This window comes from Rousettus aegyptiacus, unplaced genomic scaffold (genome assembly GCF_014176215.1).
Source record: "Rousettus aegyptiacus isolate mRouAeg1 unplaced genomic scaffold, mRouAeg1.p scaffold_m13_p_13, whole genome shotgun sequence".
Lineage (NCBI taxonomy): Eukaryota > Metazoa > Chordata > Mammalia > Chiroptera > Pteropodidae > Rousettus > Rousettus aegyptiacus.
Window position 1 is genome coordinate 55815837 of NW_023416288.1, and position 27609 is coordinate 55843445.

Here is a 27609-nt window from a genome sequence, read left to right on the forward strand (position 1 = left end):
CACTCATTTCTATAACCACTTCCTGAAACTCCATTTGTGTATCACATATATATCTCTTGTCTTGACAACTATTTTTAAAGTTTTTCCAAGAAAGGGCAACTGTTATGTCCCTTTGTATGTCCAGTGTAAATGCTCAAATAATTATTTGTACACAAAATTTAACAAATAACTGCATCTCTTGTTTCAAGAAACAAAGGGCTAGAAGTAATCTTAAGAGCTTTTCAGAAATAATGACAAGGACATCAAAATTATAATGTGAAGGAAACAAAAGTAAGAAGAAAAGATGGCAAATTTTGTTTTATAGGCCTCATAGAATTAAGTCTTTTTCCCATCAGCAAAAACAAAAAAAGAAAGAAAGAGAGGGAGTGGGGGGGAGGGATGGAGGGAGGAAGGAAGGAATTTTCTGGGTTAACATTTTGCAAGGTCTTACACACAACATTTAAAAATTTTTCTTTTACTTAAAAATATAACTATACCTATAGCATATGTATAAATGCAAATACACATACAGACATCTGAATTTGCTAATCAATAAAAATCTTTGTTATTTAAGAGGGACCTTTTGGGACAGCCTGGCAGAGGAGGTATACTCTGCCAGGTCACTTTTAGCCTGATGATTTTCTTAAAAGGTTCCAAATAATTTGTTATAATATATATATATATTTAATACTCGAAGATATAATACTTAGGACATGATTTTAGGTGTATGCACATAAATCCTTCATGAGGTAGGACATTTTAAATCTCTACTTAGAATGAAAATGAGCATTGAGTAGCCAAAGTAAAGATCTGGAGAAGAAATACAGACCAATAATTTGGATTATAACAAAATTAGAACGTTATCCCTGCACAATGACAGCTGTGGATACATACCAGTTATTTGGAAATCAATTTTACAAATCAACCAACTTTAGAACACTGGTTTTTCTATGCCAAGTACTATTAAAGGACTTCCCAATAAGATTTAATGTCATGCTACTAAGTAATTTGCTGTAGCATTATTTACAAGAGCACATTTTGCAAACAACCTAAATCCTTTGGGGACTAGTTAAATAAACTGTGATGCGTCCACACAATGGAATACTATACAGCCTTAAAAAAGACAAAAAGATCTCTTTGTCCTAATATGAAAAAAATCTCTGACAGAATAAATGAAAAAAAAAAATTAAAGAGTGGAACTGTGTACTTTGTAATACGTGTAAAAAGGGGTGTCGGGTGGAGGGAAGGAATTACATATATGTACATAAAGATATACATAGAGTATCTCTGGAAGGACTTCCAAGAACATTAGTTGCCTCTAGGAAGTGAGATTAGGTGACTAGACCAAAAAAATGAAAGGAAGAAATTTTATTCTATACTTTTAATTTTTGAACTTAAAACTTGTAATTGAATTGCTTGGTTAAAAAATTAAATTTAACGAATGTATTAACTTACATAAGTATAGACAGTACTTCAGAATTTGTAATCTGAGAACACTGTCCTGTAATTAAACAATGTAAGTAACAACTTCTGCTATTCGTTCCATCAAAACGCCTGCCCATCTATCCCTAAAGTTATTATTATACGGTCACAGAATATAGTGCCAGAAGGGGTTTCAATAAAACTAAACCCTTCAATTTACAGAGATAAGAAAACTCTTTGGGTGATAAATACACAATAGAATATACAGATGTCAAATGATAATGCACACCTGAAAATTATATAATTGTATTAACCAATGTTACCCCAATAAACTTAATTAAAAAAAGAAAATAAATTTAAAAAGGAAAACTACGGCCCAAAGAAGGTAAATAATCTCAACAAAAAACATAATTAGTAGGCGGCAAAATATGGCCTAGAACTTGACCCACAGTCCAAAGTATTCTCATACATTTCCTCTACCCCTAAATGGTTTCTTTACTACAAAGAGCCAACAAGTGTCAACCAAGATCCTAGTTAAATTTTGAGGATAACATGAATGACAGGACTAAAGGGAGCTGACATCCTACTTTTGTGAGATACTTTTCAATGTTCACAGAGGAACCGGAGGGTTAAGTCTTGCTTCTGATGGGTTTAAGCAAAGTGCCAAAAAGTAGTCAAAGACATAAGAAAAATATGGGGTGGAAACAACTAGAAAATTCAACTAGAAAATGAGAAAATTTTAAATAGTTTTGTTAGAATTGGAGATAATACATGTTAAGCAAACTGCCTGATTCTAGAAGGAGTAAAATAATGGCTACTAATAATAGCTATTACAAACCTATCAGAATCTTTATTCAACTGTCTAACCATTTATTTGGATTCAATTTGTGAGACTAAGATAAGGTGGGCAATGGATATTATAAGCCCTCCCAAGCAGTCAAAGAAAGAAATTAGGCCAAAGGGATAAAGTGAACACTTTATTATACTCACATATTTCATTTCAAACTTCTTAGCCAACATTTCCACTTCTTGCCTCTCTTGATGCTCATCATTAAACGGGTCTTCTGTGTGAACAGGCTTCTTCTGATTCGAAGTGAATGGGAAAAGAAAGAAAGAAGTATTAGTACCACTTCAACCAGAGTTGAATGTATCCTTAAATTTAATAAATTCTACCAAATATTAACAAATAAGTTAGAAACAATAAAAGTAACCAAAAAGAAATGTTGTAGTAAAAAAATTTTACAGTTTTAATGGATTCTTATACATTCTATAGTTTTTTGGCAGTTAAGAACTCAACAATTCAAATTGCTCCCACCTGTAAAATGGTCATATATATGGTGACCCCCCCCCCAAAATATGGCCAATAAACTCCCAAGAAAATTAGGTAAAAATAAAAATCCCATTTATAACTCTACTTTGAGATCTTCTCAACAAACATTAACTGCTTTGGTCAGGAAATGCTTCTAACAGGATCTCTAGGTTATTAACTTCATCAGCATTTAATCGTCTGCCCTGAGTTATTGACAGAGTATCTGTAATGACTACACCTCTCTGCTGAGGCCCAGCATCAACCTCCATAGCACCTACATCCTGTCAATAGATATCCATTCAGAGAATACATTCTACTTGTAAACAAACTAGAGCAGTGATATCGCTGCAAATAGATTACATTATATGGCTTAACTGTGGCAGGGGGGAGCGAGAGTTTGTTAATCATACATGTTTTTTAAAAACACACATACAGCTAGGATCCCGTATTTGCCATCTATTTACCAAAACAAACAAAAAGCTAAATCACATCCTTTATCCAAGTTTACTATTTTAGTACACTCATTTTATATATGTAGTTTTTCAATATACAAAAATGTCCAAATAAAAAGAAACAATTGACTAGAAAGTTAATTTTTTAAAAGCCTAGAAATTTTTCCTGAAGTAGCACCTTCAAGTAATTAAAAGGGAAAGCACATTACAGCTGAAATACTGGATACAGATTTCGATGACCCTGAAGGACAAGAAAAAAAATCCAGAAGATCTGCACACTTTGGAATGGAGACACTTACTTCATCCTGGATACAAAGGCTGAAATATCAGCCCAAAAAATATGACAGAAAAATAATACAGACATATGAATATAAAACAATTCATCATACCTAGGGCATTAGAATAAAGAGGTTCTTCTTAAAGCTTAAAGGAAATAATTTCGGAATAAATCTTAAAGGTTATCATAAGTAGTAATAAATTCACAGAATCCTTTATTCTTACAAGATTTACCAACAGAAAATATAAACATGATGTGAGAGGAAATAAACTAGCAGGAACAGACTGATAATGAAAAGAGATACCAGGCACATTCAGAGTACGGCCTTGAGACTAAAGGACTGAGCAACCACCATGTCTTGCCATTGTAAACTGTTCCTTCATGTTACTATGAAGTCTAAATAGTAGGTCTTACTACTGGATATATATTTTTAAATAAGAATCACCTTACAGGCCATTCTAAAACATTTTATGCAGGCTTTTTATAGGTAAATCTCTTATTTACTTGGCAGTCTATAAAAATAAATTTACAAAAACTGACTCTTTTCTTTCACAGTTAAGAAATAACCCCCTACCCACAATCAAGGCTCTAAGTAAGCTGTATGCTTTTTAGGTGGAAAAAAAGATCTGAAAATAAGTAAATACCAAAATTACCGATTGACACCACATAAAATTGATGCAATAATTTTGTTTTTTGATGTTTACTCATTAACATCACTTTCAGATCTTTCATATTATCCAAAATACGCATGACAAGCAATAGAAAACCACAGAATTCTATAACAATATAATCATATTATTATTTATTTTCTCTTTTATAGTAAATGTTCAGTTAATCATGTTCACAAAAGGATATTCTCTTTAACTGATTTTCTGAGTTAAATAAAAAGTTTCTTGTGTATCAATTACTGCTGAAACGTATTTCTAAACTGTACTACTTCCTTTAGCCAGCAATGGTGAACGAATTAATCTTTCAAGATAAAGATTACAATGCCTTGCCACTTTACAGATCAATTCTAATGGCCACATTTTGCTTCTTGATGGTCTGTCTCTCTTCCTAGGATTTGCTTTCATGGATCTATGACAACTTTATCTAGAAAAGTATCTTCTATATTTATGTAATGAATATGTTCATTGAGAGTAATCATAAGAAAATCTGGCAAATCTTTGCTGCAAAGATGCACTTGTATAAAAAATGGATTTTTTTTTTGTTAGGTGGAATATGTCAATTGATATATGACTACATAGACAATGAAAAAGTTAGACCAATAAACCTTAAATTGGTAAACAGAAGAATTAAAATGAATTATTCATCTTTCTCCTACTAATGAAACTAGTAGTTCTGATGTTATTATTATAACAAGTTAACATGTTGAAATTAACTTTTTCATAATTAAGACACATATCTATTATTAATTTATCAATAAGTGAATATTACAGCGTAAAGAGGGTTATAATAGAGGTCTCTGTATTCTATGACTTTAATACTAGTTCATTTTGGCAGGATCCTATAAATTTAAACTATGCGTGAATTGTAAGAAATTTTGTTTTACTAAGAATTGGTGCACACAAGTATTAAAATATATATATATAACCACTCTGCGTTAGCCTTCTCATTTGTAAGGTACTTCATGGATCTCAGCTGCACTAAACTATACACCGTACTTAGAACTGTGTCTAGCACATCCTAAGAACTCAGTAAATATTAGCTATTGTTATGTATTTTTACCCAAATATGCTTTTCACCTACAATTTATGAAATAGATTAGAGTAAAACTGCAAACCTACTTAGATTAGAAGATAAAATACAATTTATTTGAAAAATGCTCCAATCCAGTTTTTTCAAAATTCTTTTGGGGAAAAAAAATGACATTATGTTTATAAATAATAGGGGCACTACAGTGGGTCTAAAGGATACGATGTTATGTAAAGTGACCAAAATGGTCTGTACCCTTAATTCATTTTGGTTGGAAAATTCAATAATGATTTGACATACAATTTTTGTAAATAATGATCAAAAGATTAGTTGGCCATAAAATAAAATCTAGTAACATCGTTTAATATGATATTTAAAACTAAGGCATCATTTATTTCAACTACAAAGATAACTGAGGATAAAAAACAAAACAAGTGATTTCTGGAGTCCATTAGACTTGTGCTAAAGCAAAACCTAATAAAGCGCATAACCTCTAAACAATGGAGGAAATGGTTCTCTTATTACTGTTACTGTATCATTTCCCTTTTAGTTTACTTCTGAAGCTCACCAACCCAACAAACCTATCTCCATTGTTCACCAGTTCCACCAAAAGCATAGTCATATATTTTCAATAAAGTTTTTAAAAATTCAAAGTTAAGGTTTTTTTTCATCATTCTCCAAAAATTATGATGACTAAGTGCAATATCCTCCACCTCGGACTTATAAATTAATGATATGCACTGAAATAAGAATATGATTGATAGTAGACGCCAAATACAACAGGAGTCACCTTCCCTTTTAACTGTGATATGAACAAACTCCGGAGAAAACAAAGCTAAAAACGATTACCAATAACAACGCGAGAGAGAAAAATACGTAACCAGATAATATTTCTCCTTCATTCCTGAAGTGGAATACTTAGTCTGAAAATGTTTAGATTACTTTTAAATCCCTTTCAATTAAGAAATACAATCCACGCTCACAAGCGCATCTCTGTAGCCACAGCACCAAGCATAAATAAGAGATGAAGATGAGGATAATACTGGAGGGGGTTACACAATTTCCCTGCTTTAGATTGGGGGGCGTGTCCCCCAAGGTTTTCTCTTCTTTTCTACTGTAAAGGACAGCTGGAGCTCCGCAGGGAAAACACAATCACACAACTTGCCAGGGCCCCGGGATTTTGTGTGGGGAGCAGAAATGAGGAAAATCTGAGCTTTCGAAGGGTGCAGAGGAAAACCTGCTCCGAGCCGCTTTGGGAGAGGGTTCACGAGGGGCCTCGGCCAACCCTAGCGAGCAGAGGAAAGCAGCACTAACCACCCGCCCAACTGCTCAGCCCCTGCCCCCCTCCAGCCCACCATCCGGGGCGACCCCGCGCAGGGTGGGCGTCCGAAGGTGCAAACCACTGGGGCAGTCGGACAGGTCCTGAGGCTCCGGGGGTCTGGGGGATGAGGGAGGAACCTTCTGTACCCGTTGTTCTCCGAAAAGCAGCAGCTCCGGGTAACTGAACTCCACGCAGCTCTCCTCGGTGGGATCCTTGAGCACCAGCTCCAGGCGCACCGTCTCCCTCGGTGGCCTCTGCTGCGGCTCGGCCCGGGAAGCCGACTCCCGCGGCGGGGGCGGCTGCAAGTGCAGCTGCGGGAGCGGGAGCGGCGGCGGCGGCGGCGGCTCCGGCCGCGGGGGCTCGCGCTGTAGCGACATTGGAGGCTCGGCGCGGCTGACCTCGCGCTGGGCGAGCGGCTTCTCCCGCGGCGGGGGTTGCGCGTCCGGCCGGGGGGCAGCCTCCCGCGGGGCCAGCTGCTCCGCCCGGGCCGGCTCCCGGTGCGGCTGCGGCTCCAGCCGGGGGGGCTCGCGAGGGTACTCGGGCTCGCGTTCGGCCCCCGGGTACTCGGCCTCGCGCCGCCTCACCGGTGACAGGCTAATAAACGCTACTCTGCGCGGCTCCGCCATCCCCACTGTTCTGGCCCTCTGCCCTCGCTCGAGCCGGCGCTCGGTTCTACGCCGAGTTGTTTGCCTGCCCGCCCTTCCTTTTGCTCTCCGTCGCTTTTCTTCCCTCCACCACCCTCAGCCGTCTCCCCCGACGCCACCGTGAGTGCGGACTGTGCCCCCCTCCCCGCCACTATGTTCTGATGGGTTCCACCGCCATCGCCAGGGTCGCCGCAGCCGCCATGTTGGATCCCCCACATAAATAGAAGCTGGCCGCTGAGCGGGCGCATGCGCACACCGGAGACGCTCGCGTCCACCGTCGTGGCTCTGGCTCAGTTTTCCTCTTTTCCTCCCAACAGTCTGGGAGGCCAGACAGGTCAGCGGAAGTGACGTCACGGCAGGGCCGGTTTCCTTGGAAACGGGGACGCAGTCTGCGCCCTTCCTACCTGGGAGGAGTCTGGGGGTTCCTGAGAAGCTTCCTATTCGCACCCGGAAACCCGAGGCGCGCTTGAGGCTTGCGGTGGGCGAGCGGCGGGATGTGCCTGGGACCGACTTAGTCATGGCGCCGGTCCCTCCTGGCACATGTCTCCCTCTCTCGGCTCTAGAGAGCTGGTGTTGTCAAGGCGGAGTCGGAGAAAGCGTAGAGGGACGCGAGGACCAGCCGCTGTACCTGCCGGCCCAGCGCCCCGGTCGCCCTAAGTACTGAGGAAAGAAAGGAAATGGCTAACTCCAGCCGGACTCGCCCGGAGGCTTCTTCCTTCCGCAGAGCGGGACGCTGACTCCCACAGGCCTCCCTATCCTACACCGGTTTTCTGGAACGACTCCCGTTTTTCTCGCCTGGCCGCGGTGGGGATTTTGTGGCACGGTCGTAAAATGCTCAAAAACGTTTTGCAGTTGGGAAATTGAACTAGCCAGTGAATTATTCCGGGCTTGATTATAAAGCCTAAACTGTTGAAATCAATAGAAAACTTCTCAAGAATGTTCGATGGTACTTTAGGATACGTACTCTGAAAGAATGCTCAATGACCCGGTTCGGGGTAGGGGAGGAACCTGGATTGGGCACGCCTTGATTAACTATTTGGAATTCAGATTAAATGGATACAATTACTGTCAGGTTTAATCCATTCAGTAGGAAGTATTCGAGGGCACGCCCCCCACATCCTGAAGGGAATCCTGTTAATTCCACTGACGCGGTAACAATGCTATCAACTATTGACGACTCTTTGATTGAGTCATTGTGCGTCAGAGAAATTATCAGTAGGTTCAGTTTTTTTCTTCTGTTACTTTCCCTATTTGTATGAATATGATGATGGAATCCATGGTCCAGAGGTCCCTCCCAGCGCCAAAATGCTATCATTTTCCCCTGGCACTCCGTTTTACCTCTGGTGTCTTTCCCATTGCTCCTCTTATAATTCTGCATTAAGGTCTCATTTCTGGTTTGTCTTCTGTAGCACTTTAGTCACCTTTGTGTCTTCAGTCTCTTTTCCTCCCAGTCTTGCAATGGGGCAATATTAATTCTTGTAAAACACTTTTATATTATATCATTCGCTGTCTTAGCTGCAACTTACCTGCAAAGTAAATTCTATGCTTCACTCACATTCAGGATCCTGCACAGTTTAACTCAGAGCACTGGTAGTCTGTGTGCCACAGCGTTCTGTAGGTGTGGTACTCTTCCAATTTTTATCTTCTAACATCTAATGCATTTTCCAACTTTTTGAACCACGACCCACAGTTAGAAATAGATTTCATCTTGTAACCCAGTATACATGCATATATGTATATGCACACATATCTGAAATACAAGTTTCTCAATACTTATTGTGTAGAATACAGTAAGAACAACAAAGGTAATATAAACATTTTATAATACATAGAAATAAATCTTAATGTAAACAGTACAAAAAAGCAAATTAGTAAAAATTTTATCGAATGCCTTGCCTGCTCATAGGTTTACTCCAGTACAGAATGTATGAGAACAATACTACATGCACATCTGGTCTACTACTGAGCCTGATCTTATCCTTTTGTTTTAAAACAGGTCAAAATTGATAATCCTGATTCACATACGTAGGCAGTTGTTAGTAGTAATAATGTGAATCAACTTTCTCTTAAGTTCTTTAAATACAACATGATAAATTTCATGTCTGGCAATTACTTTTCTGTGTAAATGAAGTACTAAGCCAAAATAATTTACTCTCTTCATGGAACAAGTTTAATTATTGTATACCTTATATACAATTTGTTGTTTTAATGTTTCAAATTATCTTCTGTTTTTATTGGTTCCTAAAAAATTTTTGTATTTATACTATGCTTCTTGATTGTATTTGTACTTTTATCACTTGCAATTCTAGTATAAACTATAAATATAATTTTCTTCACAGTCAATAACTCCTCTCTAAAATTGTCTCGCTACACATACCGCGTAAAAGTGTTGTAAAACTTGCAATGTTAGTAATCTCATCAAGTTAGACTGCATCTTGCACAGTAATCATTGATTCTTCTAACTGTTCTGTGATAATAGAGTTGATATTGTGCTATTGCCAAGGATTATAGCTTTCAATTTATCAGCTGCCTTTTCATCAAAAACATATGCACCATATCTATAAACACTGGTTGAAGGAGATTTTCAGCACTTAATACGATCCTTTTCTCTTTTGCTACATTGATGGGCAACTAAAGTTGTCTCTCTCGTTAAGATTTACGGAGCAACTGAGAAATTGTGCCAATAACTTTATGCCTCTTCCTTTAAGAACATATTCGAGAGGCTTATTGACAAGTTGATCATGCCGTATTTTCAAATGTCCTTTTAATTTCGAAGGTATTAAGCTTTCATTTGCAGGAAATGCAGTATCTTTTCCTTTTTAGAATGAGATGTCAATTCAGTATTTTCTGATTCCTATGAACATTTTTCTCAATATTTTCACTATAATTCCAAACCTAACAGCTAAACTTAAACATGCATCTGTGTTTTTTACTTCATTTTTTATTCAATTAATAAAGCAACTTCTTTGAGCATTTTACACTAATTTGATTAATATATTTTAACACACACACACACACACACATACACACACCATACTTGGTGAAATCCTTTCCCAAAAACATACTGTTTTTCATTGGAACTCAATTGAAAATTCTGGGTTTTCAATAAATAAAATTCCCGTTATTCATTTCATAAATCACAAGTAGTTGTGATAATAAAATTAGGCCTTTCGGTATTATCTGTCCAGGAATTCCACTGAGATACTAGTGCATACTTCACCCCACTCTCCCTGACTCTAGTCCTGGATAAGGATTAGTGTGGTATACTCTGATATTAAATTCTGCCGTGGTCTGTTTCATTTTTTAAAAAACACTTCTTGTGACCCCCAAAACTGGTTGCAGTCACCAATTTCAAATGGATAGCCACCTTAGCAGTTGGGGACTTTATTAAGTGATAAATTAATTTGGTAGCTAGGGAGTTTTTAGGGGCAAAGCATGTCTACCTATGCATTTCTGTGCAAATTTGGAAAATCACTTGTTCAGTAGTAAGGACCTTTGAGATGACTGGGAAGAGGTCAAAGTCAATTTCTTCAAAACAAAGTCTTTAAAGATATTATCTTTTAGACATTAGATTAAGATATCTAAGATATTAGTGTTGTCTAACCATCTAACCAATGCTAGAAGATCAATCACTTTTTTTTTTTGTTATACGGAAAATATCAAGCTGCTCATACCTTTTTCGTGAATAATTACTGTGTAAAACATCTTCAGCATAGCAATTTTGATAATTTTGCAAACTCGAATCTCATATTGAAGAGTAATGTTCAATTCAGGGTGTAGTAATCTTGCACCTATAGAAAAGTGGCAGATCGACCCCACTTAATAGTGCCTTCTCTGTTAATGTTATATCCTAGAAATTGAAAAGTGGGATTGTCCCCAAATCCCTGTGTCCCATCTTCCCCCAAATGAATTTAGCGATAAGGTAGGATGGTCATCCTCTGAAATTAAACAATAGGAAAAACTTAACTGGCAATAGCAGAGACAAAGAGAATCAACATAAATAGGTAGAATGGACCACAGTTCATGACTTCTTATGTTAGTCTTCTGAGGAAGAAAATTTTAAATTAAGACCAAAAAGTCTCTGGAAGACCTTAAGGAAGAGCATCATAGAGAAAGAAAAGCAAATGCAGAAGGAGTGAGCTGGGAGGATTGGTCAGAATGGCTGGAGCACAGCCAGCAGGATGGGAAGAGATGTAGGACCCAAATCCAAGTGGGAGGTACAGACCAATTCACAGAACGACGAAAGGAGCTTGGGTTTTATTATAAATGAAACCGGAGCCACTGAAAAATTTTAACCAAAGAAATAACATGATTTTTGAAGAAAAGCATTTCAAGAAAGTGGGAGTAGTCCACTAATGTTGAATGCTACCAAGTCTAGTAAGATGAGGACAGGGGGATGATTCCTGCATTTGGCAAATGGAGGTTATTGGTGGCTTTGATGAGCTTTTTAATTTCAGGCGAAGGAGGTTGAATTAATCATATTCCAGTTTTTGGCACATTATCATCATTTGGTTATAAAAGGCGCTTCTCAATCTTCCCCCTTTTCTCTCTCTCTCTGCCTCTCAGTCTCTTTCTCTCTATCTGTCTGTCTGTCTCTCTCTCCTCCCCCTCTCTCCTCTCTTCCCACCTCTCTCTGAAATTTTCTCTTGACTATCATTCCTTATCTCCAACAACAGAAATTCTCTAACTTTTTGTTTGTATGTGAGTTTGTGAACGTGTATTATTTTGTATGCATCTATTTTCAATTTGTAAATTTACTGTTATGTATCTCATGCTGTTTCTTTTTTCACTGAACGCCATGTTTTTTTAAGACCCACCCATGTTGCTGTGTATAATACATTTGGTTTATAACTTTTGGTAGCAATCTGCAACAGCACATTTTGCCTGTTCACTCAGTCATGGATACTCCAACTGCCTCCTGCTCCCCTTTTACCATCACAGTGCAACTTATGAACATTCTTATTCGTGTGCCCTTTGGATCTGTGTGAAAATGTCTTTAGACATATACTCAGGTGAGAACCATATACATAAAAGGTCTTGCTCTCCAGAATGGCTGTCCCAGTGCCTGCGAGTTACCATATCATTTCCTGCCCTCTACCCCATTGCCACCACAAAATCCAGTTTTAATTTTTGCCAGGTGCTTTTCTCTCTCTGTCTGGTTTCTTTCAATCAATATAATGGTTTCAAAATTCAATCACGTTACCGCGTATTATCAGTAGTTTGTTTTTTCTTGCTGTGTAGTATTCCATTTATGAACTCACCACAATTTGTTTATACAGTGAACTTATTAATGGACATTCTATATACTCTTCAACGTTTATGCTTATAAAGTGCAATAATTTTCTGTTTTCTAATTTTAAGGAATTCATCTTGCACAGTTCCCTTGAGCAGAGCCTGTTTTGTTGCTAATCGTGCTTAATGTAAGGAAGTACTGAATTAATAGTAGATTCGCTTTTGAACAGTTTTGTAAGATTATAACTATGGGACAAAGCTATGGGAATTTCACACTGCAGAAGCAGGAAGACTAAAAGAGTCTGTGTGAAAGTCAGATGCTTGAGATGGAAAAAGTTTTGAGGGTTATTTGGCATAGATGGACAAACATTTTTCGGTTCTTCCAATATACAAAAGTTACATGGACCTTTAGAGAAGAAAGGCATCAAAGAAATTTGGAATAGTTGAGAACACTTATGGAGGAAACAGGGACTTAATTCTTCAGGGTGATGAGGATGTAGATAAACAGAACAAGAGAAGGCGTGACCACAGAATTAGAGATGGACCGTGATGGCCTGTGAGTATGGAATGAGCTGCCATGAACCAACATGGTTACAAGAAAGGCAGTGGGGATTAGAACTGAATAATATTAGAACTTTCAGGTTCAGGTCTTATAAAAGAAATCAATATAAGCTAGTTGAATACACAGAGAAGTGTTTAAAGCGGATGCTTGGGTATCTCTCAGAATCCAAGAGAAGGAAGGCAATCAAGCCCCAAGAAGATGAAACCGGAATTAGGGACTAAAAAAGCTACACAGACTCCAGACAGTGTTGTCTCTGTCTCATTTTTGCTTCTCTCTCAGATCTGTTTTGTTCTGCTCCCTCCTCCTATGGTGTAGCTTTCTCTCTTCCCCATGTTACATGATTTAAAATATGGCCTCATTATAGTACCTCCAATTTTTTTTACATCTTTACATCACTTGATGTCCACTACATGAGATGGCAGAACAAAATTGCGGGTGACATTGTGTGGTAAAATCACTGTGACTCACAATGATGATTTATCCTAGAAAAATATGTAACAAGTATTACAAAACCGATTTCAGAAAGGACAGAAAATCCAGACCAATTATTATGAAGGAATCAAAAAAATGTCGCTTCCAAGGAGCTAAGCCCCACTCAAACAAACAAACAAACAAACAAAAGACAAAAACGAAAAAAAAAACTAGGACCAGACATGGAAATTCTACCAAGGATTTATAGAAGAGTAGGTTTAATAATATTTAAAGCGGTACGTGATATATAATGGGAGAAAAGCTTCCAACTTCTTTTCATGACTCAAGCCAAACACAGATTCTGCTTCTAGCAAAGACTGTTCCCACAAAACAAAACAAAATATAGACATTAAAAACCTATACGGGGATATTATTTTTTATTTATCAGGTTGACAAATGAAAAAAGAAACTTGATAATACTGTGCCGCTGAGATATGGGGAAACAATTGCTTTCATTCATTGCTGGTGGAGACAGGAATTGCAATAACTTCTGTATATGGTGGTTCAGCAATATCTGTCTAAACACCAATGTTCATACTCTTTAACCCAGTAGTTTCACTTCTATCAATTTATCCAAGAGCTATAATATTTTCTATGTATGTGTTCTCTCCTCCTACCTTGATTCATTCAAGTTTTTTCTATTTTTCTTTCAAAGAACCAACTTCTTCACCTACTTATTAGTTATACAATTTTTCTAATTTTAAATACTTTAATTTCAGAGTTTATTAGTTCTTCTTCATGGAGTCCTTATGTTTATTTTAATGTTCATTTTGTTACTTCTTGATAAGGTACTTAAGTCGCTCATTTTTTTTTTTCTGTTTATTAATGTAAAGATTCAAGACATTAACCCATCCTCCAAGCTTTACATCTAATCCAGTTTGGCCACAGCTTGGATTTTCTCTCTCACCCAAAAGTTAAGAGACAGTTTTTTGTCTAGGTTTTGTTTGTTATTTGTTCAGTTTTTTTGGTTGTTGATTGATTGGTTAATTGGCCTGCCTTTTTCTTCCTCCCTCCCTCCCTCCTTCCCTTCCTTCCTTCCTTCCTTCCTTCCTTCCTTCATTCTTCCTTTTCTTTCTTCTTTTTCTTTCTTCCCTTCCTTCCTTCCTTCCTTCCTTCCTTCCTTCCTTCCTTCCTTCCTTCCTTCCTTCTTTCTTTCTTTCTTTCTTTCTTTCTTTCTTTCTTTCTTTCTTTCTTTCTCTTCCTTCCATGTTTAGGTACAGGGTTCTTAGCTTTCTGATTTTATTTTCTACTTTATGACATTGCAATTAGAAAACATCTTCATTGGTTCTATTTTTGAGACTCGTGCTTGCTAACTGTGACTTTAATGCAAGCACCTTCAGCATCCAGTGTCTTAGTTTGCAAAGTTGGAATAATAATATACATACTTTTCAAAGTTGTTGGAATTGAGTTAATATATGTGAACACTTTGATGAGTGGCTAGTGCATAGTAAACACATGTGTTCGACTTTATTTTCTTTGTGGCCTGTATACAGTCATTTATTAAGTGAATGTTCTATTGGCTCTTGAAAAGGAAGTCTGCTCTCTATTTTCCAGATATAAGCTGTGTTAACAGTATATTCCTTATTAGTTGTTGTATTTATCTATATGCTTTACTTACATTTTTTTTCATTTCAGCTGTCGTGAACTGTAATCATCTGTTGCTACTGTCGTTGTAACTCTTATAATTTTTGTTTTTTAAATATCGATGCTATTTCCTTTGTTGCATATTCATAACTGTTACATCTTTATTGAGAAATGGACCCTTTATCATTCAAAGTGTGTTTCTTTGACTTGCTTAATGATTTTGACCTTGTTTCAACCCTGTTTGATTGTGACACCTGCTCTCTTTCTATTTGCATTTGCCTGATTGTACTATTGCCCATCTTTTATTGTCAACATTTATGTGTAAACAGCACAGAGTTAGGTTTTGCTTTGTGATCCATTCTGCCAATCTTTTTCATTTAATAGGTGAGTTAAGCCCATTTACATTTTCAACATGAGAGGTATGTCTGAGCATAGATACGCCACATTATCTTATGTCGTGCTTTCTCCTTTAAACCTTTTACAAAGTCCTCCACAAACTGTTCTGTCTGCTTTGTTTTATGTATGTTACTTTTGATAATTTGGAAGTTTTATATTTTTGTTCTAATGGGACACTTTTATAATATACTTAATTCTCATTCTCTTTGGACATTGTCTATAATTCTGTGCTATGATCAATGATAAAATTTATGTATTTTCTTTTTCTACATTTTATGTTTAACTTGATATTATAAAATATACTTATGTATTTACTACTTGATTTATCACCTTTAATAAAACCTTAAAGATGAATTATCAGTGAACTACCTTTATCTTCTACCTTTCTGTCAGTTTTACTATTTTATATTTTGTGACAGCTTTCATATACACATCACCAATTTTCTAGTGATATTTATCCAACATTTGACTTCCTTCCTTCCTCCCTTCCTTCCTTCTTTCCTTTTCCCTTGTATTAATTTTCTATAGACCCTTAGTTGTATTATCTGTTCAGCTTACTCATCTCTGAGGAAGACAACTTTTCCTGGACCAATTATTTTGGTGAATAGCATGCCATGGGGATTCCAGGGCCATGTGTCCACCTGAAAGATATTTATCTTATGACTTGGGGTCTTGCATCTCTCTACTTCCTATGATTAGGTTAACTCTGTGATTCTTTTGTTTGCTCAGCCTCCTCTATTTCTCAGAACTAAGTTGTAGATATTTTCCCCCATTTATCGTAGTACAATGAAATATGAAGATTTAGCATTTTCTCGCCACCTCCGACATGGACACTTCCCATCTCCCTCTCACCCCCATCTTCCCAATATTGTTGGATCAAGTTTTGGTTGAACCTGTGTTGTCTCCTCTCCACCCCAGCCTTCTCCTCCCCAGCTGCATTGGTCATCATTCTCCTGCTTCCATTTTGATTGTATATTTATGTTTGTGTTGTCTTTAACTTTTAAAAAATTATTGCTATAAGCAATTTATTACCAAGTTGCATGCACGTTGTTGCAAGAAGCATTAGTCCCTTTATTTTGTGTACTGTGCCATTCTGGCTTTCCCACAGTTCATTTATCCAGTCTCCTGTCAACAGGTATTTGGTTTGTTTCCAAGATTTTCCTGGGGACAGTGCTGCGAGGATCATTCTTGTACATATCACCTGGGGTACAGGTACAGGAGCATCTCCTGGACATATACTGAAGAGTAAAATTTCTGGGTCATAGTATGAAACTAGAAGTTTACAAACAAGGCCATACCGTTTTTCAAAGAACAAATTAACCTCTATATGAAAATAAAGAATAGGAACGATTAAAGGTTAAACATCTGTAAATATTATTCACGACTTCACTTATAACATTATTGTCATCGACATAATTGTTTACTCATTCCCTACCTCGGTTGAATTCTATGCTTCAAGTTTCACCTTCAGATTCGCTTCTCTCATGTAGCCTTTCCTATTTAACCTGCTGCACAGTGTTTTCCCCTCTTGAATTTCCTCAGTAAATGCATAAACTCCACCATCCCATCATTTCATTGCTTTTACAGTACCTTGCAATTATTGTTTAGGTCACTATTATATTTTTATCCTAACATATGCTTGTAATTTTTAAAACTTGAAATGACTTGTCTTGGCTCCACCACATTAATAACTACTCTTCAGTCAAAAACCGGCAGAGAATATAATTTTATGTTTATAGAGGAAATTAGAAATTGATGGACACATTTAATTATTGAACTGTGAGTCGTAGGAAAGAACTGTCCCTGTTTAGAACAATGAGAGTCTCTTGAAATTGTTGTTAAGCATGTAGTTAGTTATGTCTTAGTTATAGTGCAGAAAGCCTAATTCGGAAACACTTGAACAATCAGAGATCCTTGAGGATCCAGGCTCTTCTGCCCCTTAGGGCATTCATTCACACACAGACTATGAATTTTCTCTCTGGTTGTGTTTCTCTCTTTGCTTTGGTTGGTAAGAAGCCTTAAGGGGAACTTCTGGTATGGATTTTTTGTTTTTACTCTTCTCTTCCTTTACTCTTAAATGCCTTCTATTGATATTTTGGAAAATTCTCTCAAATATGGAACCCAGTGGGATATAAGTAACTGACCGAGTAAATACACAAGTACAGGAATGACTATACAAAAATCAGATTAAATAAAATACGTTCATAGTTTACATGGCCAGATCTGTGCTTCCCACTGTCCTCGCCCAGCAGGGTGCTCATTCCTCACACTTGAGATTTGTAAACTGCGTTGCCCTAAGGAGGGCAGCCTGGGTGGTGGACCTGCCGCGTCTGCTTCCTTTCCTCTCATTTGCCCTGACCACCAGGGAAGTTCCTAGTTGTATTTAGCATCTAGATTTTTTTTTTCCCCAAAGAAAGGGTTTTAATGCAAAAAAAAAAAAAAAAGTGCCAACTTGTCTATACACTACACACTCAATATGCACACATCAGCTGATTGTATTCATCTGGCGTTTTATTGTGCACTCTCTTATATTCATTGCATATTCCTGTGGTCCAGAGTTAAGGTGGGTTACAGACGCATTGTCAGGTCTCTAGTTCTGCTTCTCTGAGAGCATCTCTAAAGAAGCAGAACACTGTTTGAACATTATCATAAAATACATACAAGCCTTAGAAGTATTTTATAGGATGAAGAAGAGAGATAAGAGAACGATCCAAGTCAAATTGAGACAGTCATAAATACAGGCATTAGTAAGTCACTAATTCATTTTTGCCACTGGAAAGTAGATATAACTATTGTGATATAATGCCCACCTGCTAGCAAGTTCTTCAGTGTGCTAAACTATAATAGAGGAAATCAGTCCTTTGCCTTCTGTGTGCCTGAGTGTATGTTGCACGTGCTGCACATGCGGCAAAAGCCTGGGTATCTTGCTGTTGCGTTTCAGGGTCCATTCTGGCTGCTTCTCCTAAATGAGGTGGGGTGTCCCATTTACTTGGCCACAAACATCCCCATTGCCTTCCTTTACCTCTCAAGGCTCTGCTTCTACTGATGACAACAATCATGTTATTGTGTTTAGTTGCATAGACTCTGTTAGATGGAGCTCCTTAAGGGTCGGGACTGTAAGTTGTTTATCTTTGCATTCCTAGCACCTCATATAGGGTTGGCACATGATAAAACAATAATTAGATGGGAACCAGAACAGAAGAGGTCAGGTCTCACAAGTCTCCTGCTCTACTATGTTTATTTATCCAGTAAACAAGTATTTGAGAGCTTTCTATATGTGAGGTGTTATAGAATGTGCTGGTCATAACAATTTCTGGAATGGGCTATAAGCTAGTGAAGAGCCAAACCTAATATGATATAGCAGGAACCGCGAGCATTGGTGGGCAGGGATTCTTCTCTTTTAATAAAAGAATAGCTTCTGGAGCCCAAAACTTTTTTTTTTTCCTTTTACTCTGGGGTCAGAAAAGAGAGAAGGCACATGACATACCCAGGGCTCACACTCACCACACACACAGAATATCACAGTAAGAACCAAATAAACTTTAATTTGAATATATTACAGTAGAATAAAATTCTCTTGACATACAAAAATAATTGCAAAATTTCTTTCCATTTGCATGTAATATTTGTTATAGGCTATAAATAGCACATTAACGCTATGAACTGTACACACTACGCCACGCTCTCCCCTGTATCGCGTGAAGACAGGCAGCTGTGCAGCACCATCCTGCAGTCCTGAGACCCTGCCAAGACATCTCACAAGCGGTTATCCTTGACGGCAGAATCAGATGGTCATTGCTCCTAACCCCGTCTTTATGTTTTTTGGCTCGCCTCTATAGATAAAAAAAATCTTTTAAAAAAATTAGTATAAAATTCTGGAAATTGCTATTTTTGGAATATCTGATTTGTTTTTTCCTCCCAAAGACACAAAAATACAGCGAGAAGTGTTAAATTCAACAAAAACTCATTTAAATGTAAATCACCATCAATGGAAAAGCTTTTCAAGTATAGGAAATTTGAAAACAGCAGCAATTAACGAGAAGACAGATTTCATTGCCAAAAGCCACTGAGGGGTTCCATCTGTCTTTTTGCACTATTACGTTTTCTAATATTTTAAGTGAGGTAAAATTCCGTTTAAGCCAATTCATTTTGATTTGTGCTCGGAACTAGTTGTGGTCTATGAGAAAAGACAAGAAAACTGGTCATCTTCTCGAGTGGAGAGCTGAAAGAACCTCTTGGCAACCGTCTGGAAGGCGAAGGCTCTCTGCGGTCACTGGTCTTCTCTCCTCGGCTGCTTTGCCTCCTGCCATGTCCCCATCTCCATTCCACCCACCTCCTTCATGCACAGTGGGATGCTGGGGGCTTGGGTGGAACAGCTGATGGAGTGCTAACAGGAAATCTTCCGTTTTTATAGTGTTTCAAGGAATTATGACTTTCTTTCGGTTCTCATGCTGGATAGGAATGGCTCGGCGCTTTCTACATCTATAATACTGGGTACCTTAAACTAACAGAAAAAGAATGGTATAGTGTGGAAATAAAGGTATCTGGTACAGAAACACATGGCGGTCTGTCTTCTGAAAGTAGCTTGTGAGCCTAAGAATGCTCAGTTGTATAATAGGTTCATGCTGTGAAAGCTCAGACATGGGGCTGGAATGTGACCCCTCAAAAGGCTCTACACAACCCATGTTCTATATCATGACATTAATAAACGGCCATAATGCATACATATCATCTCTGTAGCTCTACTTTCAAAATTCATGTTTATTCAGCAAAATACATGCAGAAAAAAAAAAAAAACCCTAAACTGTTTTGTTACCTAAAATATAAGGGAGAAGTGATGAATGCAATTTGTATACTTTGCTTTCTAAATAACCTTATATGTGCCACACAGATTTTTTCATGGTATTTACCTTTTAAAAAACTGCAATACTCACGTTACTCCACTGTAACATGTTGTTATCAAGAATTCAATTACTGCAGAGTAATCCCAGAAGCTTATTATCTATTAATGACTGCACAGCTTGATAAAGGATCTTACTGCCATTCTTAGAATCATATAGCTATTTATAATATCTGTTCTCCCAAGAGTCAGAGATGCATCACGAAACTCTTTCTGGAATTCCCCAGTAAAAAGGGGTAGTGTACAGAGCTGGCTGAAAATGAGAAGACAGAATGATGGTGACTCTTAAGCATTGATGGCATTTGTTATTAAAGCTTAGAGAAAATGCCACAGAATTTTAATATATAAAAAAGGTACGCCGTTCTCCTTAAAGTCATTAAATTATATTAGAGTAGAGTAAGAGTATTTTTGGAAGAAAGGCACTTATTGCTAGTCAGATCACACAGCGGCCACGGCACAGGCCATGGCACTTAGCTCATCCAGGAGGCAGGGCCTACGCAAGCCAGTCACTGGTCTTGTGGGTTGAAGAGCAAGGAAGGAAAATGTCAATAAAATAGAGCCCTGTGTCTTACATTTAACTCGAGGGAAATAATTTCCAGCTTTATGTCAACATGGTGACTGGTTCCCGAGGCCTCTGGAGCTATTTTAGATAGGCACTCTGTTTTCTTTGGCCCATTTCTTCATAATCCGGATGATGTACTCTACTTGGGTGTTACCGGTGCTTCTCAGTAAATGGAGCACTTCTCGAAGAGTCTCTCTAAGCAAAGGATTTAAAAGGACAAAGTGTTTCAATAGAGAATGAAAATTAACAAGTGAAACAAATTCATACCTATTCTTTGTATACTTCCAGTAGAGCATTTTTTGGTAACAGACTCACTCCCTGAGTATTCACTGACTAATTATAAACTTATTAGCCTTCTAATCTTATAGTGGCATAGTAAAATGAAAAGTCTATGACATCTTTTTCTCCAACCCAATTTTTCCTTGTTTACTTATACTATCTATATACATGCTGTTAATCTTTTTGTCCTACTAAACATAAATATTTTCATTTCTGTGCTTATTCTGCATGACAGTGTAGAAAGAGGGTATATTAGGAGCTGGGTTTAAATTCTAGCTCCATACCAATATGTCACTGAACTTGTCTGAGTCCCAGATTTCTTCTTTGTTTAAGGTGATAATCACCTTGAACTTGGTGTGACTGCCATATTTGTAAAATTTTACGAAGCCAGAGGAATAGATGATTTCTCCAATAAAACAATGTAATAATGAATATGGAAGACAGGAAAGGTAAGGATCAAGATTTGGTAAATGTCCAGTATTTACAAGTATTTTAAATTTAATTACAATTAAAATTCATGTTTTAATCAAACATGAATCAAACCTACAGGTAACTGCTGATTGACCCTTTTCCTAAGAGTTCTCTCATAGTTTTGGCTTTTTTCCCCTGAGCAACCTCTTTTACTTAACCAAATTCTTTTAAACTTTAATTTAGGACTGGAAGTAGATACAAGGCAGGAGGTAATTTTTTTTGATAAATTATTTACTTATAAAATAATCACATCTCCTATTCATACATTGGTAACAAATACATTCTGTGAAGTTATTTTTAGAACACTGAATTTTGTTTTAAGTGTTTTAATTTTTGTTTCAAATGAAGCTACAAGCAACTAATTCTATATCATCTAATGTCTTAGTATTTCCTGAAATATGAGAAGGCAAAAGAAAAAATATAATTTTTAATCACATCCACTCCATTTTTAATTCTTGGAAGGCTAAACTAAAAGATACAATAAAAACCTAATAGGCAAAAAAAAAAAAAAAAAAAAAAGTAGAAGATATTGAAAAAGACTATGAAACAGTACTTCATTTAGAGCCATATACCTTGCTGTTATAGCTGAGAGGTTTAGTATACTCGGTATCCCCACTACATATGATTTAGAATGATCTGATTCTAAACAATAAATTTCTGGAGGAAAAAGTTCAGATAGAAATACACAACATCTTAACCTTGTATTCATCATTCTAAAACATCATTATAATTTTGAGTTTTCGGAAGACGATGTTGTCCACAAAAACAATTCCTTTATCTCGAAAACCAGCAAATGAATAGAGGTTGTGTTTCGTCTGTTCACTTACTTGGGTTCCCTTCCAGCTAAGATCATCTGGAAAATGCCCACACAGGCACCCCTCTTGCCTTCCCAGTATTCGGGGTTGGGATCCAGTCTCTCCAAGACATCAAATGCTTTGGCTGAATAGTAAAACTGGCCCATCTGAATAAAAGAAAGCATTGTGGTAATAACTGTAGTCACAAGATCGCACCGAATGAAACTAAACGTGAAGATACCATGAAATAGCTGCATAAAAATGAGTGCATGGGTAATGACAACATTGTCAGTTAGATAAATTTAAATTTCTTATAAAAAAAAATCACAGTTTGGTATGTTAGTTCAATTTAAATCACTTTAGCGTCATTCAGGTTTCAACAATATAATATTTTTTCTACATATAATCAAGTTATGTTATAATTGACACATGTTATTACTTCTTATTCCAATCTTGAGGATAAACTCTGATGACTGTGATTTGATCTGGGTATTTTTCATGTCTTCTTGGTACATTCTTTGGATGATTACTATCATTTATTTTATGTTAACTTGATCGTTTTCAACCCAAGAGGATGGTCTTCCCCTGACCTTGTTCCTGAATTCTCAGAGTCCCTGGGTGTACAATGACTTACTGCTCTAAACACCAAATCTTTTAACTATTTATTTTGGCAGACATCTCCCCCAAATAGACAACACATTTCCTTCCTTCTGGAACATGCTGAATACCATTACATTTGCTGAGATGAGTTTTCTTGATTGGCAATCATAAATGTACAGAGTTACCAGTTTCACTGAAGGCTTCAAGTTGCTGAGTGGTCCTCTCGCTCGGTGTGGTTCGATTACTTCCCCATTCCTGTGAAGTATTGTTCTAAACCTTTGCCAAGTTCCTTAAGGTCTCTAGTGAATTCTTAGCTTAGCTGCTTTCTGTACTTTGTAGAGAAAATACCGCTTTCCTCCCTTCAATTCAAATTATACCTTTATTCGTTCTTCCCTCTGTTCTGCTTATCTCTCGGGAAATTTTCTTATTCCTTTTTAAGGTTAATCCTTCTTCCTATGTTCCCATAAACATTTTTTGGGGGGGGGGGTGAAATAACACATATAGAGAATGTGCATGACACATAAGTATACCGTTTGATGACTAATTATAATGTGACTGCAAATGTAACCACCACCCACGTCAAGAAATGAAATTTTGACAGCAAAACAGCTCTGCGTGTCACTTCCAGATTACGTTCTTCTCCTTCCCACCAGAACTACTTTTCTGATTTTTATGGCCATCAGTTCTTTGACATTCTTTATAGTTTTATCACATACAAATACATCGTTAGACAATATAATTGAGAATTTTATCTATATGAAATAATGCTGTGAATATTCTTTTCTGTCTTGCATGTGTTTGTAAGATTCATCTATATTGCTTGGATATAGCTCTAGTTGGTTTATGTTTTAAAAACTTAAAATTTTGAAATTATAGTTCGACAGAAAGTTGCAAAGACAGTACAGAGAAGTCCCAGGCACCGTTCACTCAATCCGCATCCCCGCTGACACACACACCTTGCAGCTTATGTAACAATAGCACCATATCACAATAGCAAAACCAGAAAGTTCACACTGCTACAGTGTGTATAATTCTGTCATTTTATCAAATGTATAGATTCACATAACTGCCATCATCATCAGAATACACAACTCTTCCACCACCACAGAGACCTCAGTCGTGGCACTCCTTCATAGAGTCACCTGCACTCCCCTTCCTGCTCACCATCCCTAAACCCTGGCAATCACTGATTTATTCTACAGCTCTATAATTTTTAAGGATGTTATATATATAAAATCAAGCAGTTATGGGGCCCATTGAGATTGGCTCTTTTCTCTCAGCATAACGCCCTTGTTTTTCCAAGTTACCGTATGTATCAATAGCTTGTTTCTATTACGTAGCCCTGTAAATGCACAGGTGCTTCTGGCATTTTGGTTTGGATGTGGAGAATGATGATGCCACACACACGTCAAGTGGGTATGAGGTTTTCTACTTACGTACTTGAGGTCTCTGGAGAGAGTAGGGTAGGGGCCTCAAGGAGACCTAAAGTGGCTTGAGCAAGCAAGGAAAGGAGAGCAGCCTGGGTTTTTCCTGTGGTTGGGGGCGGGGCTCAGGGGAGAAGGTCAGGGGCTTGTGTAGTTTGCATCACCTGATGGTGCCAGAGAAGGAAATAACCAGGGTTTCTTATAATTTTCTCCAGGGCACAAGGGGACATGGACAGGGTGAGGCTTAAAAGCTGTCAGCAGTGAAACATCAAAAAATGGAGTCAGACCGACCCATCATTACAGTTCCTCTTTTGTTTACGAGTAGTGTTCAATGACAAACCACAGTTTATTTAACCCTTCACCTTCCGAAGGACACTTGGATTGTTTCCAGTTTGAGGCTGTTAAAAATTAAGCCACTATTGATGTTTGTGAATAGGTATTTATGTGGATATAGGTTTTCCTTTCCCTGAGATAAAATGCCCAGGAGTGCGATTGCTGGGTTGTATGGTAAGCATATGTTTACATTTTAAATGAACTGCCTAATAATTTCACAATATATCTTTTTCCATCCTTTAATTTTCAACCAATTTTTATCATTGTATTTGAAGTGAGTTTCTTGTAGAGAGCACGTAGTTGAGTCATTTTTTTTAAATCTACTCTGTCGATATCTTTTAATTGGTGAATTTAGACCATTTTACATTTAATGCAATTATTGATACGTTAGGACTTAATTCTACCATTAGGACTTAATTCTGTTTCTATTTGTCCTTTCTGTTTTTCCTGCCAAGAACATGTCTTGCAGTTTGTAGCTGGAGAAAGACAGGACTGTGCAATCTGCACACAGGAGGGACAAGAAAGCCTGTGCTTGACCTCTCTAGTCTTTGCCGATACATAACTTTTTCCTGTTGTTCTGCAGTGTAATAAGTCTTAGCCATCAGTATCTCTCTATGTTGAGTTGTATGAGTCCTTCCAGTGAATCTTGGAACTAGTGGGTAGTCGTGGGAGCACTGAGACACGAGGTAATGCTGAATTGTTTTTCAAAATCATTATTTTCCTTTAATCTAAACCCCACTTCCCTCTCATCTCCTCTAGGGCCTTACTCCAACAAAAATGCTACCACTCTCTTGAATCTTTAATCTCCCTGTATAATGGCTCCTCTTCCTCTGCCTAAAGATACACTCTTACTATTCTAAAAGAAAAATAACTCTCCCTCCACCTGCGAAAATAACGCGCCCCCAAATCCCTAACCTTGTTTCCCCTTTTAAGTTAACATCACATTTTCCCCTTTATCCTCAGTATCACTTTGTTAAAAGGCGGTGGTCTACATTATATTCATTGCACCTGCTTTGTATTCTTCTCTACCTGCTCCTGTTTTCTCAGGCTTCATGTGGTTCTTCTTCCTAGGCTTTTGATAAGATAAGATCTGGGATTAAAAAGGTAATGGAAAGCACATTTTTCCCTCTCCTGGGTTTTTTCTTTCCTTTCTGTTCATCTGCATCCTCTCTTTCCCTGACGCTTCTTCCTGTTCCTGTCCCATAACCACTGGTGTTCCTCATGGTTCCTCACGCCATCCACTGGTTAACCTTTCTCTCCCACGCTCTGCTGCTCCTGCTGCTGCTGCTGCTCCTACCGCCACCACCACAACTGCTATTAACTTCTAAAGCCACTTCTCTAATCCTGACCTCTCGCGTGAACACCTGATAATTTCCACATGTAATATCTCTGCCTGGGAGCCCCAAACACACTTCAGATTGATTATACCTCAAACTGAATTCAGTTCCTGTCTTTTAATGTTTTATTTTTCCATCTGCCTCCCCTAAGTCACTTAACATCACCAAGCCATGTCAAACAATTTCAGGTTTCCAATGTTTTGAAACCTCTTCCATCGATGGTGATTCACTTTATTTTTGTAATGATTCGCTTTTAAATGAGCCATTATTGATTAATTTAACACTAGACTCTCTTTGCCTGACATTTTCTTGTCTTTTCAATAGTAAGCCGTATTTCAAAAATAAGAATTTCTGGAATTTGAGGCTAACTTTTAAAAAACTTTTAATCTATAGGATAGGGCCCAGAACTCTTCCCTGCCTTTCCAACCACACACACACACACACACACACACACACACACACACACACACACTCCTTTATTAAATGACTACTTTTTTATTCTCTTTTTCTGGTTCCTTTGTCTTTCCTGTCTACAATTTATATCTTATCATTTCCTAAGGTTTGGTTTGAAACCTCTACTTTTCTCACTTTACTTCCTTATCTGGGTAATCTCACTGTTTTTCAGGGTTCCAATTACTACTGAAATGATGATTTCTCCAAATCTGTCCCTAGATTTCAGAGAACATCTTTCTTGAGCTTCAAAACAAAATTCACAACAGCCACATGAATATCTCTATCTGGATGTTATCTAAAGATTCACAGCCTTTAGAAATCTAAAACTTCCTCCCTAAATCATTATTTCATGTATACATAAAACCCTGAAAAGCTGAGTTCAGTTCATTCATAAACGAGATGACATTTCTGATATCACTATGTGAATCCTCTCACCAATAGCCATGTAGTCTCTAGGCCACTTTCCCCTAATATTTAGCCAATGTGGCAAAGTGATACTGATCTTCAGTTTTCTTTATTCTCAGTCCGCCTCACCTTGTAGCAGTCATTGGCAATGAGCTGTAAGAGGCTAAAGGATTCGCCAGAGGTTTCCATCTTGAGGTAAAGTTCCCAGGCTAGTCTTGGTTTCTTATTCATAATATCTACAAAAAGAAATAAATGTTTTTGCTTTTTAAATGTACAAAAAATACATTCTTACACCTTGCTATTCTACAGATTTGGTTCTATGTTTCAAATACACAAAGTGATGATAAATAGCTCCTACATAGAAAGCTTGCAATGTTGGCATTAAGCTGGTCTGAGCTCTACCATACTTAAATTTTTCCTTTAAGTTAGAATTCAGTTACTTACGTCTTCTTAGATTGGATTGATTTCCAGGGGTTCCTACTCAGTTCATCTGCTTAAAAGAGGACACTCCTCATTTTATTCAATCCTACTTATATAGTTTCAGCTTCACTTAGAATATCTGATTGCTAAAATTTTCCCATAACTTCAAAAACTCAGTGAACACTTTAAACCAAGTGAACAAAAGGAACAAGAAAGGACAATGAAGAGAGAAAGACAGAGGTTATAGGCTAAACAATACACCAAAAAATTATGTTTTTGACATTTTG

The 27609-nt window shown here is 37.5% G+C and overlaps 2 protein-coding genes across 4 annotated transcripts in view; both read right to left on the minus strand.

Moving 5' to 3' along the window:
* Nucleotides 1-7223, minus strand: part of UBN2 (ubinuclein 2) — a 67363-nt gene extending 60140 nt beyond the window's left edge. Inside the window, exons 1-2 of one of the 2 annotated variants that reach the window (XM_036230835.1) lie at nt 6602-7223; nt 2392-2481 (exon numbers count right to left, since the gene is read on the minus strand). In XM_036230835.1, the coding sequence (XP_036086728.1) occupies nt 2392-2481; nt 6602-7081 (570 nt within the window). In that variant the 5' untranslated portion in view covers nt 7082-7223. Of the gene's footprint in view, nt 1-2391; nt 2485-6601 lie in introns of both variants that reach the window. The other variant, XM_016161900.2, reaches the window with a different exon arrangement.
* Nucleotides 7224-19467: 12244 nt separating this feature from the next.
* Nucleotides 19468-27609, minus strand: part of TTC26 (tetratricopeptide repeat domain 26) — a 35819-nt gene continuing 27677 nt past the window's right edge. For both annotated transcript variants that reach the window (XM_016161909.2, XM_036230837.1), the window contains 3 exons: nt 27032-27138; nt 22384-22517; nt 19468-21001 (listed from right to left, as the gene is read on the minus strand). In XM_016161909.2, coding sequence (XP_016017395.1) covers nt 20890-21001; nt 22384-22517; nt 27032-27138 — 353 coding nt within the window. In that variant the 3' untranslated portion in view covers nt 19468-20889. The remainder of the gene's footprint in view (nt 21002-22383; nt 22518-27031; nt 27139-27609) is intronic.